General features: G+C 37.6%; 1 protein-coding gene across 1 annotated transcript in view; it reads right to left on the reverse strand.

Annotated features, from left to right (window-relative positions):
• The window catches only part of GUCY2F (guanylate cyclase 2F, retinal), a 93,269-nt gene that overhangs the window by 32,142 nt on the left and 44,475 nt on the right, over positions 1–16,652 (reverse strand). The window contains exon 7 of the mRNA XM_049644168.1: positions 14,900–14,989. Within this exon, the coding sequence (XP_049500125.1) occupies positions 14,900–14,989 (90 nt within the window). The remainder of the gene's footprint in view (positions 1–14,899; positions 14,990–16,652) is intronic.

Here is a 16,652-nt window from a genome sequence, read left to right on the forward strand (position 1 = left end):
TGTGTGATACTAAGTGGAGCACCCAGCTGAGTACACATAGACTTCTGATCTACAGAACACTGAGATAATAAATGGGTGTTGTATTAAGCCACTAAGTCTGTGCTATTTTGGTATGGCCATAAAGGTTCTGTTCACCAATTCCACTGTGTCTGTTGGGGAAAGGGGCTTCCCACATAACCAAGCAATTATTCAACACCAGCTGGGTGTCCTATAATTCAATTCTGACAATACCTGCCTGGAGATAGCATCAGATACCACAAGCTAAGGATTCAGTTCTACAAGATTGCTCCCATACACACACACTTCAGACACCAGTGACAAATCCAGGTCACCTGGGTTTCTGACAAACCAGGAATAGATTGGAGGTTCCAATAATTTGCTAGAGTGACTCGCAAAATTCACAGAAACATTTTACTTACTAGGTTACCAGTTTATTATAAAAGGATATAATTCAGGAACAGCTAGATGGAAGAGATGCATAGGGCAAGGTATAGGGGAAATGTGTGGAACTTTCATGCCCTCTCCAAGCATGTGCCACTCTCCCCAAATCTCCACATGTTCACCAACCTAGAAGCTCTCCAAACCCTGTCCCTTGAAGTTTTTATGAAGGCTTCATTATATAGACGTGATTGATTAAATCATGGGCCATTCCTGATTCATTCAACCTTCAGCCCCTCTCCCTTCCCCAATTGTCAAGGGGGTGGGACTGAAAGCCTCAATCTTCTAATCACGTGGTTGGTTCCCCTGGCAACCAGCTACCATCCTTAGATGTACTCCAAACATCTCGTTAACATAACAAAATACAACTTTACCATTCTCCTCACTTAGGGAATTCCAAAAGTTTTAGGAGCTGTGTGCTAGAAATAAGGATGAAGACAATATGTATATTATAAATATATTATATATATATATATGTAGTATATATATACAGTATCATAGGCAGTGATAGAAAATTAACGCAATGGTCAGAGGGAGATTTTAGAGAGAGATCTATCTTAGCATATTTTAAGTGAATATTAGGTCTGTGGCTTTCTTCCTGATTCATTGAAGACTCTGGAATGGAGCTCAGTGAGCCAGGAGAACTAAAGAAGTTTAATACAATAACAGATTGTCTATTTGTGGATATTCATCTATCCAGTGTGTATTAAAATAAATAGCCTACATAAACATCAGGCCAAACTCTATAAAACTTGTTTCAGAAGAAACATGTAGAATTTTTACCACATTTTCCCTTTGCATCATTAATTTTTTCACTAATGCGAAAAGCATTCAGTGTGTGCCCACATGTCCAAGGCACTGTACTACATACATGCTAGAGATGCAGAGATACACAAAATGAAAAGAGCTCACATTCAAAGAGGGGTGATAGACAAGCTGACAGCTGTATTTTACTGTGAAATGTATTCTTACGGAAGGTTGCATGGCATGCTGGGGGAGCTCAGATGTTAATTCAGCCTGAAGGATCAGAGAAGGCTTCCTTGAGGAGGTAATGACTTGACTGCCAGGAAGGACAAATACGGGTTGACCAGATGAAGGTGACAGGGTGGGAGGGGCTGAGAGTAGGAGCATGTTATGTTGAGGAAATTGAAACAGGTTTAGGGTGGCCAGAACAGAGTGTAAGGGAAAGAATATGAGACAAAAGACTGGAGAGAGAGAGACAGGAACCACATTCCATGGGTCTTTGACAACCTTGATACGGTATTTGAAATTTATATTATGGGCACTCAATAATTACTATTATTCTTACTATTTAAAGGGGATGAGAGGGAAAAGGGCTCCATGATCACTTCCAGCTTTCTACCTGGATTCCTGGGCAGATAGCAGTTCTATATATCGATATAGGGGACTCAGGGATGGTGTAGTAATGGATATGTTGGTGTCCCACCCATTTCCCCTTTGCTGTGCATCACTCAGCTGCTGTGAATGTTGGCTGATAACTCACAGCTGTTCCATTCTCAGGAAAATTGTCCTAGGGTCCAAGCCAAATGGAAGCCAACTTACCTTAAAGGTTTTGTCCCACCCACAGACCTTAGCCAATGATTGACTCCCTGGGAATGGTACAAAAGTCCAACTCCCTGGCCTCAAGGTGGGACTCCTGATATAACTTGCACTCCAGCATTTTCCCCATGAGATCACACTGAAGCTAGTCTCCAGCTGAGATCACATACTTGCTGAACTATTACTTCTGCCCTATGCTGCTTCCCTCACTCCCTTTCTCTTGAAGCAATGAGTAATTTGAACAAGAATCTCCATCTCAGGCTCAACTTTTAGAGGATCTGACCTAAAATAGATGGAAAAACAACATTTTGGTGATGAGGAAGGCCAATTAATTCAGCTTGGGAATTGTTAAGAATGAGGTGCCTGTGGGACATCAAGGTGGAACTGTTCCAAAGACAGTTGGATATTCAGGGTTTGGAGCTCAGGAAAGAAGTCTGATCTAGATGGATAAATAAACTCGGGAACTATAAACATGCAAAGCATGGTATATGAAATTAATGGGAGTGGCTAAGATAGCCCAAGGAAAGCCTACAGAACAAAAAGAGAACAGGAAAATATCAACATTTAAAAAAAGGAAAAAGGAAGAACATCCTACATAGACTGAGAAATAAGGCCAGGGAAGTGGAGAAAAGACTTAGAACAATATTATGAACACCACAGAAAGAGTTTCAGGAAACTGAGGTAAATGACAGAAAGAATTTCAGGAAAATGTTATCAATACCAGAGAAGTCAGATGAAGATGAAGACAGAAAAGTAGCTGATGAATTTGACCATCAATAAATTATTAATAATAGAAACTTACCCTATAAATATGTTTACACAGATATACAAAGATATATATTCTACATATATTTCACAAATTGTACCTACATTTCACGTGGGAAATAAGGAAAAGGATTAAATCACAAATTATTCTATGTTGAGCATTGAGACTACAGTGGGACATTTATTGAGATGGAGTACACTAGCTTAGAATATGAGTCTACTTCTCCAACAGGGTGATATAAGCTGAGGTTAAATTATCCCTAGTGGAAATGGCAACTATTAACCATTAAAGGTGCCTTTTAAGCATAAAAGCCTGGCACCCATGACAAGTCACTTAGTAAAAATGCAGCTTAAACCAGCTAAGACAGACATGGAAATTCAGCCCACACTAGTAAAGTGGACACTTTTTATTAAGGTTTTATTGTACAATCTCTTATGGAGCAAGCAGCCAATACTACAGGTTCTAAATCTCTTTTAGAAGACAGAATACAAAGTGTCTATGTCTGCCAGCTATTCAACACAAATCTATTTCCTTTTCTTATTAGAAAAACATCTAGTCCACATTTTATAGCCTCCCCTGGAGCTAACTGTAGCCATATGACTGAATTCTAAGGAGTGAAATGTTAGAGGAAGTGACATGTGCCATTTCTAGGCTAAGGCTTTTAAGAAGTAAATATATGCCTTTCATGTTATTTTTCACTTGTATAGATGAATACAGTTGATGGCAGTGTCCTAGGAGAAGACAGAGGCATAAGATGGTCATATCTTATGATATGGGTCCCCAAATCCCTATATTGGAAAGAAGTCACCTGCCAACAAAGAACATCTGCATTGTACTGTTATTTGGATGAGAATAAAACTTCTTCTATGTTTGAGACATTAAATATTTGGGGGTCTATTTGTCACAGCATCTAGCTTTACACTAGGAGCCTTAGCATGGAAAAAGTTCAGGCCTGGGTTTTCCCTAGATCTTTACCGTCATATGTTCTCAGCTACAACCAATATAGAAGAGCCCACATAGGAACCAGGTAGCTACCTACATGCAGTCATGTCCTACTGATATTCTGGACAACCCAAGGAAGCAGAGAATCTTTGGAACACCTTTTTTTTTTTTTAGCAAGATGGTCATCTCAACATTTCCTGGATAGTCATGTACCTCACCCCTTCAATAATATGTCCCTAAGTGGTTGCCATCAAATGTTCAAGACTTCAATTGTCCTGTTTCCCAAGATGTTTGTTAGTACTGCACCTATATAAAAACTTTAAGCATTCAATCACCAGAAAAAAACTGGTCCCGAGTCAAGCATTAGCTTAAGTGGCCTTAAAGATACCTTTAACTGCTTGAAAATGTTTCTGGGACATAGTAACATCAGCATAATTCCTACTTGCACTGCAGCTGCAATACCACATCAGTACCTGCCATTGCTATATCAGCCATTGCTACATATTTTGGCAATAAGGTTTTCTACCTCCATGGACTAAATGGCTGCTTATGTCTGTTTCCTCTATTTCATTTTGTTTTGTTTTGATGTAGAGAGCTATTGTTCAAGACCTCCTACCCTTGTACCAAACTATTCACTCTTTACCACCCAGAGGTCAATGGTCATCTAGAACATATTAACCAGGTATTAGTAGATTTCTGATGCTATGTTTCCTGCTGGTAACACTTTATTAATTTAAAAAGCATGTATTGAGTACCTTATTATATGTTAGGCACTGAGCTAACCAGCTTAGGGATGGTGACAAATGGGGAACAAAATGTTATGTGGTCCCTGACCTCTTAATTAAATAGTTACGTGAATAAATGTAAATGTGCAACTCTGACAAGACCTATAAAGGGGAGATACATAATGTAAGTGTGCATAATTGGGGCTTTGACTAATCAGAGAGGTTGAGGGAGGGTTCCTGGAAAGTAACAATTGAGTTGGGAGTTAAAAGATCAGTGGAATTAACCAGAGAAAGAAAAGAGAGAAAAGTGTTCCAGAGACTGAAATAGCATGTTAAAAGGCTCTGTGCTAGGAGCATATCAATCCAGGGACTGAAAAAAAGTCAATGTGGCTGACACAGAGAGGACAAGGGAAATATTGTGGTATGAGATAAGGATGAAGAGGCAAGGCAGAGCCAGACCATGGAGGATCTAATAGACCATTTTAAATAGCTTTTCTTTTATATTAATAGCAATTAGAGGGACTTCTATACCATGTAGGATGTAGTAAGTCATGGAAGACTACCATTCCTGATACCATAACATTAAAAAGCCAGATAAATTGCAAAAATATAATATTTTAAAAGACCGTGAGGATACGTAGAAGCAAAAAAAAAAATAGGACCTAAAATTAAGGGGGGCAGGAGCCCTTCTGAGATAAGGAGACTGCTGCCAGCCATTTTCTTCCTCGGGGACATTTGCTAATCCTTAGCACAGGCTGAAGATCAGGTTTAGCCTACCAGAAGGGTTTTTCTGACAAAAAGAAAATCAGCAAAGTTTCAGCAATTGTGGAGTACTGGCATGACAATTAATAAACTTCAGGAGACCTAAATGTTAGCTGGCTCCCCCGCACACACAGTATATATTCTGAGATTGGAGGCTATATAGAAGACTAGGAAGCTTCTTGGGGGCGCCTGGGTGGCGCAGTCGGTTGAGCGTCCGACTTCAGCCAGGTCACGATCTCGCGGTCCGTGAGTTCGAGCCCCGCGTCAGGCTCTGGGCTGATGGCTCGGAGCCTGGAGCCTGTTTCCGATTCTGTGTCTCCCTCTCTCTCTGCCCCTCCCCCGTTCATGCTCTGTCTCTCTCTTTCCCAAAAAAAAAAAAAAAACGTTAAAAAAAAAATTAAAAAAAAAAAAAAAAAAAGAAGACTAGGAAGCTTCTATAAGGTGGGCTGAAACCTCCTTTAGTCTCCTAATATTTAAGACACAAAGTTGCCACAAACACATGGCTGGTGTTTTCCTCAAGATATTTGCCAAACATAGAAGCATCATGGGGTAAGGGTAGAGGCCAAAGAGTAAAGACCAAAGGATATGAAGCATAGTCTGAACATACTAATCTTTCAAAGTGAAGAATACAGAGCTCTGCAGGCTTTTCAAGGGACACGCTTGGGAAACATAACAGGACTAGAGGTGTATTGAGTCTAATTAAAACTACAACACACCTTCCATTCAGCTCAGTCTCTGATTAGATTAATGTGATTACTCCCTCACCCTACCCACCTAACAGATGAAAAGAAAAAACCCTCATTGGTAGAACATATTACCTGGAGCCTCTACAGTGTCTTTATATAAAATACCCACATAATAAAAAAAAAATTACTAGATATTTGAAGAGACAGCAACAATGGAAGACAGAAGACAATGGAACATGTCTTTAAATAATTCATAGACAAAAAAACCCATAAAATATGGAACAGTATTTTTTAAACCATGAAAGCAGTAGAGTGAACAAAAGCATAAATGGAGGTAAAATTAAACCTGAAAAACACACTAAAATAGGTAAAAGTGTGTTTGCATTTGTGTTTGTTTTGTTTTGTTTTGTTTTGTTTTTATGATTTTACATGCACCTCAAACTGCACATGAGTTATGGGCAGAAACTGCATCCTGGCAGGTTTGAGGTGTCAGAAGGCAAAGTTTTGAGCCAACAGGACACCTAGAAAGTCAGGGAAGAATACCTGGAAGGTGATGTGCTGTAGAGCAAGTTCAATCCCAAAATATACATATAAAATTTATTCAAAACTACATTTATCATTGTGAGCATTTAATAAAGTATATAATTATGAATCTTTATGTTGTACACCTGAAATTAATATAATATTGTATGTCAACTCTACTTCAATGCAAGTTTTTTTTTAATCTTCCCAAATCTTTGGCTGAATGTTAATCTTTTCATGCTTAGGGAAAGTCCCAGGGACCCTATAAAAAGGCAACAACTAAACCTGCAAGTATGGACCAGAGATTTTAGTTACTGCATACCACATGGGAGAAGAAGTTGAAAACTGAGTCTAGCTAAGACAACTGCCTGCAAAAAAAAAAAATCATTCTTCAGAGCAATATAACAGAATCCAGAGTTTCTAAAATGTATCATTCATAATATTCAGCAATCAACCAACAAGTCTTAGATATGCAAAGAAGCAGGGAAATGTGACCTATACTCAAAAAAATAAAAGCAATCAGTAGAAATCAACCCTGAGATGATAGAGATGTTGCAACTAGCATAAAAAAACTTTAAAGCAGATATTACAAAAATAGTTGAGGACTTAAAAGACAACATATGCAAAATAAATATACAGATAGGGAACATCACAGAGAAACAGAAACTATAAATATGAATCAAATGGAAATTCTATAGCTGGAAAATATAATAACTGAGGTAAAAACAATTCACTAGATTGGCTTAGGAGATGACAGAAAAGTCAATAAACTTGAAGAGAGATCAATCAAAAATACACTAATCTGAAAAACAGAGAAAAAAGGATTGGGGATAAAATGAATAGAGTCGCAGGGATCTGTGTGATAATATCAAGCAGCCTAGCACATACATAACTTCAGTTTCAGATGGATACAAGAGAGAATGGAAAAGAAAAAAAAAAAGAAATAGTAGCCCCAAATTTCTTGAATTTGTTGAAAGATTTCCATTTAAATATCCAAGAATATCTTCATTGAACACCGAACAGAAGAAATACAACCTAGGAACATCATACTCAAACTCCTGCCATTTGAAAATCAACTTAAACATCTAAGAAGCTCAGTGAACCTTAAACAGATTAAACACAAAGAAAACTACATGTATACCCATCATAGTCAAACTCTTGAAATCTAAAGATAAACTTTTAAAGACAGAGAATATATTTTTAAAAACTCAATGATTAAAAAAATTTTTCACAGAAAATCAGAAATAGGGACATGTGTGAAAAAACCTCCAGGTAACATCAAACCCAAGAGTAAAACATTAAATCGTTTTCCTCTCGGGCAAAGACCAAAGCAAGGATGTCTTTCTTCATCATTTCTACTCAATACAGTGTGAAAGCATCAAAACACTGATGAGAAAAATTAAAGAAAATGTAAATAAATGAAGATCTATACCACGTTAATGGACTGGAAAATTCAATATTGTTAAGATGTCCATCATCCCTAAGTTGATTTACAGATTCATACACTTCCTATCAAAAGTTCCAGAAGGTTTTGCTTAAGTAATAGAAGCTGATTCTAGGATTTATTGAAAATTAAAATGAACTACACTATCCAAACAATCTTGAAAAGAACAAGTTGGAAGAGTTTACACCACTTGACTTTAAGACTTACTCCAGAGCTCTGGTAATTAAGTAGTGTGATATTGGCAGTAGAGTACATTAATGAGTTAATGTAACAGAGTAGAGAGTCCAAAAATATACCTACACACATATAGTCAGTTAATTTTTACCAAATTGAAAAGTTAACTCAATGGAGAAAGGAAAGCTTTTTTAAAGCAGTTGTTAAGGAACATTGGATATCTCTATGGAAAAACAATGAACCTTGATAATTTTCTCAGTCCATACACAAAAAAATAATTCAAGATGGGTCATAGTCCTAAATCTAGACTCTTGGAATAGGCAAGGATTTCTAGACAATAAAATAAAATAATAAACTGAACTTCTTCAAAATTGAAAATTTTGCTCATCAAGAAATGCCACTAAGAAAACAAATAAACCACAGACTTAGAAAAAATAGTGTAAAACATATATCTGACCAAAGGTTTATATCCAGGATACATAAAGAATGTCTCTGAATCAAAAATTAAAAGGCCAAAAAAAAAAAACCCAGCAATTTTGTATTAAATGGCAAAAATTTGAATGGGCAATTCACAAAAGAAGATACACAAATAAATTATAAACATATGAAAAGGTGTTTCACAACTTTAGCCACCAACAAAATGCAAATTAAAACCACAATAAGATACCACTTCACACATACCAGAAAGGCAAATATCAAAAAGACAGGTGCTGCTGAGAATTTAGAGCAAATGGAACATCCACATGCTTCTGCAAGGAGTGTAAAATATTATAACCAATTAATTAGAAGAACTGTTTGGATGTTTCATATAAAGTTACATTTGTCTTTGCTCTACAACTCATCTAGTCTATTTTTTTAAGATTTTATTTTCATAAGTGATCTCTACCCCCAACATAGGGCTCACACTCACAACCCTGAGATCAAGAGTCACATGCTCTACAGACTCAGCCAGGTGCCCCTCAGTTAGTCCATTCTTAAGTATTTACCCAAGAGGAATGAAAACATATGTTAACAAAAATACTTATAAAATATTTATAGTTGCCTATTAAAACATGTTCAATATTACTAATCATCAGAGAAGCAGAAATCAAAACAACAATGATATTTCATGTCAGGCCCACTAGGGTGGCTACTATTTAAAAAAAGCAAAAAAAGCAAAAAAAACAAAAAAACAAAAAAACAAAAAAAAAAAAACAGAAAATAACAAGCATTGGCAAGGCAATGGAGAAATTGGAAGCCTTGTGTACTATTGATAGGATTGTAACTAAATGGTGCAATCACTATGGAAAATTGTATGAAGATTCCTAAAAAAATTAAAAATAGAGCTGCTATATGAATCAGTAATCCCACTTCTGGGTATATATCCAAAGAATTGAAAGCAGGGTGTCAGAGAGATATTTGCACACCCATATTCATAGCAGCACTATTCACAGTAGCCAAGAAGGGGAGCCAACCAAAGTGTCCACCAAGAAATGAGTGAATAACATACAATGGTGTATTATTCAGCCCTAAGAAGGAAGGAAATCCAGTCACATATTATCACAAGGATGAACCTCAAAGACATTATGCTGCATGGAATAAACCAGTCACAAAAAGACAAATGCTATGTGATTCCTCTTATATAAGGTTTCTAGAGTAGTCAGATTCACAGAAACAGAAAAAAGAATGGTGGTCAGCAGGATTTGGGGGGAGGGGAAAAAGAGAGTTGTTGCTTAATGGGTACAGAGTTTCAGATTTGCAAGATTAAAAAGTTCTGGAGATCTATTTCACAACAATGTGAAAATATACTTAACAGGCCTGAACTGTGTATTTAAAAATAGTTAAGGAGGCACTTGTAATGAGCACTGGGCGTTTTATGTAAGTGATGAATCACTAAATTCTATACCTGAAACTGAAACTAAGGTGGATTCATCATAAAAAAAGTTAAAATGGTAATTTTGTGTTTTTTAACAATTAAAAAGAGTATAGTTGCCTTATACATTACACCAAAAAAACTAGAAAGTAGCCAAATGTTCATCAACAGGAGAATGATAAACTGTGATACATTTATAAAATGAAATACTACTCAGCAATTTTAGAAAATGAACTATTATTACCTTCAAAAACATGAATTAATCTTAAAAGCCACTATGTTGAGAGAGAAAAACCAGGCACATAATAGTACATGCTGTATTATCCTATTTATATGAAATCAAAGAACAGAAAAAAATACTAATTTATGATGATAGAAATCACAAAAGTGGTTGTCTCTGGGGTAGGAGCAATGACTGACAAGGGAAACAAGGAAACTTTCTAGGATGATGGACACACTCTATATTTTGTTTTGGGGAGTGGTTGCACAGATATATGCAACTGTCAAAATTCATTGAATAGAACATCTAATTAAACCTGAATAAAAATCTATTTTAAAAACACAATGATACTATGTGAAATAAACTGGCCACAAAAAGACAAAGGCTGTATGATTCCACTTACATGAGATAGCTAAATTCACAGAGACAGAAAATAGAATAGTGGTTACAAGGAGTTACAAGGAGGGAGTGGGTAAGGGGAGTTGTTTAATGGATACAGAGTTTCAGATTTGTGAGATGAAAAAGTTGTGATAATCTGTTGCAAAGTAACGTAAACATACTTAACACTACTGAAGTATATACTTAGAAATGGTACACTGTGTTATGTTTTTATCATAATTAAAAATAAATATTAAAAAACAAAACAATGAGGGGGCACCTGGCTGGCTCAGTTGGTAGAACATGTTGACTCTTGATCTCGGGGTCATGAGCTTGTAGCCCTACCTTCCGCATAGAGATTACTTAATAAAATAAAATTTAAAAAACAACAATGAGATACCCCTATAAATCCAGTAGAATGGCTAAAACTATGAAGACTGACATTAACAAATATTGCTGATGATGTAGAGCAACGGGAACTCTTACAACTTGCATGCAGGAAATCAAAATGGGAAAAGGTTTGATAGTATCTTATAAACTTAACTGTACACTATACGTTAACATAGAAATTCCACTGCTAGGTGTTTAGCCAAGAGAAATTAAAATGTGTCCATAAAAAGATTTGTAAAATAAAAGAGAGACGTGTGTAAAGCATATTTATAGCAGCTACATTCATAACAGTCAAAATTGGAATCTGCCAAAATGCCCACCAATAGGAAAATACACAATTAAATTGTGCTATAATCATACAATTGAATACTCATCAATGAGATGAACAAGCTATACACACACAATAATGTTGATTAATATCAGCTGGTATGTTGTATGATACTACTTCTATGAGGTTACAGAATAAGCAAAATTAATGTAAGATAGGAAAAATACCTGGAACACTGGGTCCCTCTTTGGGGGGGGGGTGGCGCAAATTTACTGAAGAACACAAAGGAACTTTCTAGAGAAAAAAGAAATGTTTTAAAACTTTTTTTTAAGTTTTATTTATTTATTTTTGAAAGAGAGAGAGAGAGATTACTAAGTAGCCAGGGTATTAGATGGTACACAGAATATGCCAATGGGGAAGAACATGAGCCTGGGAGATATGGCCTGATTTTTCTACATATACTTCTGCAGAAATTGGGGCCCTAAAAGGTGTTGAAGGTCATCAGTGCTTTGGCCTTCTGACTCCAGCTGTTTGCCTTTCAAGAGCATTTGTCTCATTGTACACGGCTCTTTTCTATACCTGGCTCCCCAAGATCTGCTTTCAAGTCTGGTTCCTGGTATCCAGTCCCAAAATTTTAAGATCATGAAGGCATATAAGTAGTCAAGGCAGTGTTGGATGCATAGTGATAGCACAGTCAGATCTGCCTCCTGCCCCATAGAAGCACTAGAAAGGAATTAGGGCCTCTCACATGGTAAATTCTGGAAAACTCTGGCTTTCTCCCTAGAATTGAGTTGCTATCTGTACCTGACATGGCCACACAAGTCAGTAAGGGCACACATAAAAAGACGTCATGAGAATAATAGGAACCAGTTTTCTCATTATTAAAGAACAGAGTTACAATATGGAAAGGAGAAAGGACAAAATGAACTCTGTGGCATTCAATAATAATTAGAAGTATTAATATGAACTCATGGTTTTAGATAAATGATACATAGATAGGAATACAATTAAAACCCATACATGCACACTGATATAAATATATGAATAAATAAATAAATGGTAGAGAAGGTAAGGCTCTTTCTTACAATACAATACCAACCAATAAACATAAAAAGAACACTGGAATTAGGAAACTAGTGGGCAAAAGCTTGAAGAAAAACAAGATATTTACACAAACTTAAAGTATCTGTTTACAGATTATGTATGAATTACACTGGGGAAAAAACCCAGTAAGTCTATAGTGGAGAAATCTAGTAGATTTTGAAACCACCTAAACTAAGTAATCAAAATTAACATCACCAATAATGGGACAACTGATATTGTGTGCCTCCTAATAAAAAGCACTTTGAAAAGGACAATGCATCACTTCTGTAATCTTCTGGTTGAAGATGCATAACCTAAATCAAACCATGAGGAACATGGGATAAACCCAAATTGAGGGACCATCTATCAAATAACTGACCTGAAGTCTTCAAAAATATCAAAGTGAAGGGGCACCTGAGTGGCTCAGTCAGTTAAGCATCCAACTTTGGCTCAGGTCATCATCTCACAGTTTGGGAGATTGAGCCCTGCGATGGGTGAGCTTGAGCCCCATTATGGGCTCTGTACTCTCTCTCTCTCCCTCTGTCTCTGAACCTCGTGGGATTCTCTCTGTCTCCCTCTCTCCCCTTCAGTCACTCGTGTGCTCTCTCTCAAAAATAAATAAAATTAAATAAATAAATAAATAAATAATTTCTTTTTTAATAAAAAAAATATCAGGAGCCTGGGTGGCTCAGTCGGTTGAGCATCTGACTTTGGCCCAGGTCATGATCTCATGATCTGTGAGTTCAAGCCCCACGTTGGGCTCTGTGCTGACAGCTCAGAGCCTGGAGCCTGGTTTGGATTCTGTGTCTCCCTCTCTCTTGGCCCCTCCCCCACTAATGCTCTGTCTCTCTCTCTCCCTGTCAAAAATAAATAAACATTAAATTTTTTTTTAAATAAAAATAGAATAAAAAATATCAAGGTGTAGACAAAAACAGAGAAAGGCTGAGAAACTGTTCCAGATAAAAGGCAACTAAAGAGGCATGACAACTAACCACAATATGTGAACCTGGATTAGAAACTGGTCTGGGAAAAATTAGCTGTAATGTATTTATGACCATTGATAAAATTAAAATATGGATACTAGTTACATAACATTATTGTATCAATATTCAATTTTCTAATTTTGATAATTATACCATAGTTATGTACAAGAATACCTTTTTTAAGGAAATACGCACTGATGTATTTACAAGTAAAAGGGCAGATGTCTATACCTTACTCTCAAATCATTCAGAAAAAATAATACATAAATTTATAAGTAGAGAATGAAAAAAAATTAGGCAAAATGTAAGCACTTGACTAATCTGGATATGGTAAACAGGAATTCCTTTAATTATTCTTGCACCTTTTCTGTAGATTTGAAATCATATCAAAAGTAAAAATTACCCAAAAATCATAGATACTCTGTACCTTGGGCCAATACCTATTGTTTTCTTTCCATACTTCTAGTTAATCAGCTCCCCCAAGTTTGGCCCTGTTTGGTTCCAGACTTAGAATGTAGCTCTCTATTTAGCATCCTGGATCATCAAATGAGTGTGGAATTTCCTATTCTAGCCTGACTTTGGTCCCCCTTATAGATTTATCTCTCATTATTTTACCTTCAGCTCCAGGCATCAAAACCACATGTAAGAGAAATACCAAACCATAACATCTCATCTGACCCCTGGGGTTCATTCCATCTACCATGGGCCACATATCTTCTATTTCCCCATTTTCTTTGTTTTCTCACTTGTACAGTATTCTGGATGTGTATCATTCATACCTCTTGGATTGATTTGAACTCGCCTGCTTCGTAAATGTGAAGAAATCTATCATTACTTTCTAAAACTCCCACTCTCATGAGTCTGAAGGAACCAGAAACAGTCTCTGTAAATCTTTATGGACTCACAGTTCAAGGAGGTGCCAAGATTTTAAATGGTTTGGGAGGAGCTGGGGTGCCTGGGTGGCTCAGTTGGTTGAGCATTGGACTCTTGATTTTGGCTCAGAGCATGGGCCCAAGTTGGGCTCCATACTGAGTACGGAGCCTGCTTCAGATTCTCTCTCTCTGTGTCTCTCTCTCTCCCTCCTCCTCTCTCTCTCTCTCAAATAAATTTTTAAAAAATGTTTGGGAGGAGTCATCATCACCCCTGACATATCTACACACTGCTTCCTTAAACAAACCATCTAAGGACTCTTTAAACATAATTAGTGGGACTGGGGCAACCATTTTTCTTATGCAAGTAATAATCACACAATGACATTTCCAGGCCTGGCAACTGAAGATTTTGAATAATTGTGGGTTGTCTACTTAATCATAATAGCTACTATCTTACAAAGAAGCTATATGTCAGGAAATGTGCAAGATTCTTTATGTGTATTCTCCCTTTTAATCCTCACACCAACCCTTGGGAAGTAAACATTAATATACTTTTTTTTTTTTTACAAACAAGGAAAGTAAGGCCCAGGGAATGTAGGTGACTTGCCCAAGTTAAAACAGCTCTTAACTGGTAGAGCTGAGAATTGAATCCTTCATGTCCCTTTGACTTCAGAGTCCATACATTCTTCCTTCACAGCATCACCCAGTCATATCAAGCCAATAGCAATCCTGCAGTTTCCCTGCACTGATTTGTTAAGGGGACTTCCTAACAGCTGGTGTTCGTTGCTCTGGAAAAAGGATTGGTTTGAGTAGGTAAATGAGGGTTTCTCATACCATTTCAAACATATTACTTGCACATGCTTTAATGGACTTAATGTCTCCAAAACCTCCAGAGGGGAACTTCTTCAGCCACACCCAATCACCCTAGAAAGAAAAGGAAGAGAGGGGTGATAAGACTTAGTTGCCAACACCTTCAGAGCAAAGGCCCTTCCATACGCAGGGTTTTTAATCTGACCATCAACTCAAACACGCTTTGTTCCTTCCCCATTACCCTCCACCACACGGACACTCTGTGTTTGAGGTAAAAATGAGGCCATGCAGAGAAGTTAAATGTAAAAGCTCCAACTAACTAAAGACAGGGAAACCACTGCAGGTATGCAGACCCCAGAAAAGCAATGATACCTCTCTCCACAATGCCTCCCTTCAATAACTGCAGGAAGCACTAGGTCATTTCCTTTATTCATAGCTAAGTGATGTAGCATCAGGTTCTCTGCAATTAATGGTGATGGTTGTCATTCTTACTGCCTCGAGGCATCTGTGTTGGGAGATGTAGGGCAGGAGACAGAATGCAGCAAATGTTGTCTGCATTTACCTTGATCCATTTTTCTCTCATGGGACAGGCCATTTTGGGGGAACACTTATGCTTCAATCATAAACCAGTTGGCTTAAATGTACATTAAACATTTCTTATTTGGATGCACACATGTACCACCGTGGTAATAGGAGTAATCTAGACTCTTCCAGAAGTCCTTTTGACTTTTGAACCACAAAGCACCTATTGCTAAGGCTGCGGTCAAGTCAAAAACCAACAATTATCTTATTGTCTTCACTTTAACACCAGGGCCTGATAGATAACTTTCCTCTATGTGCATAGCCTCAAGGATTCATCAGTCATCAAGCCCTATTTAGTTTCTGTCCGACCCAAATTTTTTGAAAAAGCAATACAAATATAGATCCCTTTTTCTCCATAATAATAATAATGCCTTACATTTGCACAGCGCTCTTTACTCTTCGAAGGGCTTTCACATCTATTACCTATAGCCTGGAGATTCCATTTCAGGCTGCACCAATTTGTCATCGAGTGGAGATAATAAAGCAGAGAGCTCTGTGCAGTCAAATTCCAAGAATAAGAGAGTGTAACCACTCTCTTATTAAGGAATATATCCAGCTGTGGCACTGCATCTGGAGACCTGCCAGAGGCAAAGGCTAATAATGGGAGCTGCAGGCATCTGAGTTACTCGCCTGCACTTTGTGTTACAGGGCATCTTTTAGCCAAGGAGCTTGAAACCCTTTAACTAGAGGCCTTCAGCCACTGGACAAAACTGTGCCAGCCAGGCTCAGCACCCACAGAGCCTAGCAAGGCAGTCCAGGATCAGTGTCTGTCTGCAGCAGAATGGTCGAGCACGAAAGACAGCCTTCCTAGACTCTTGCTCAGAAATTCCGTGAGTGTGGCCCCAGACCAGCTGCCTCGTGATCACCTGGAAACCGGTTAGAAAGGCCAATTCTCAAGCTCCACCCCACACTTACTTAAAGTTTATTTATTTTGAGAGAGAAAGAGAGTGCACAAGCAGGGGAAAGGGAGAGAGAGAGAATCCCAAGCAGGCTCTGCACCACCAGTGCAGAGCCCAACACAGGGCTCAAACTCACAAACCCTGAGATCAGGACCTGAGCCGAAGTCGGATGCCTAACTTACTGAGCCACTCAGCACCAACATACTTACTTATTTAATCATAGAAGTCATGAGGGCCAGACATGAGCTCTAAGTTTTAGCCTTCAGAGGACTTTGCCCTTTAGAAGGATCAAAGCC

Source organism: Panthera uncia, chromosome X (genome assembly GCF_023721935.1).
Source record: "Panthera uncia isolate 11264 chromosome X, Puncia_PCG_1.0, whole genome shotgun sequence".
NCBI lineage: Eukaryota > Metazoa > Chordata > Mammalia > Carnivora > Felidae > Panthera > Panthera uncia.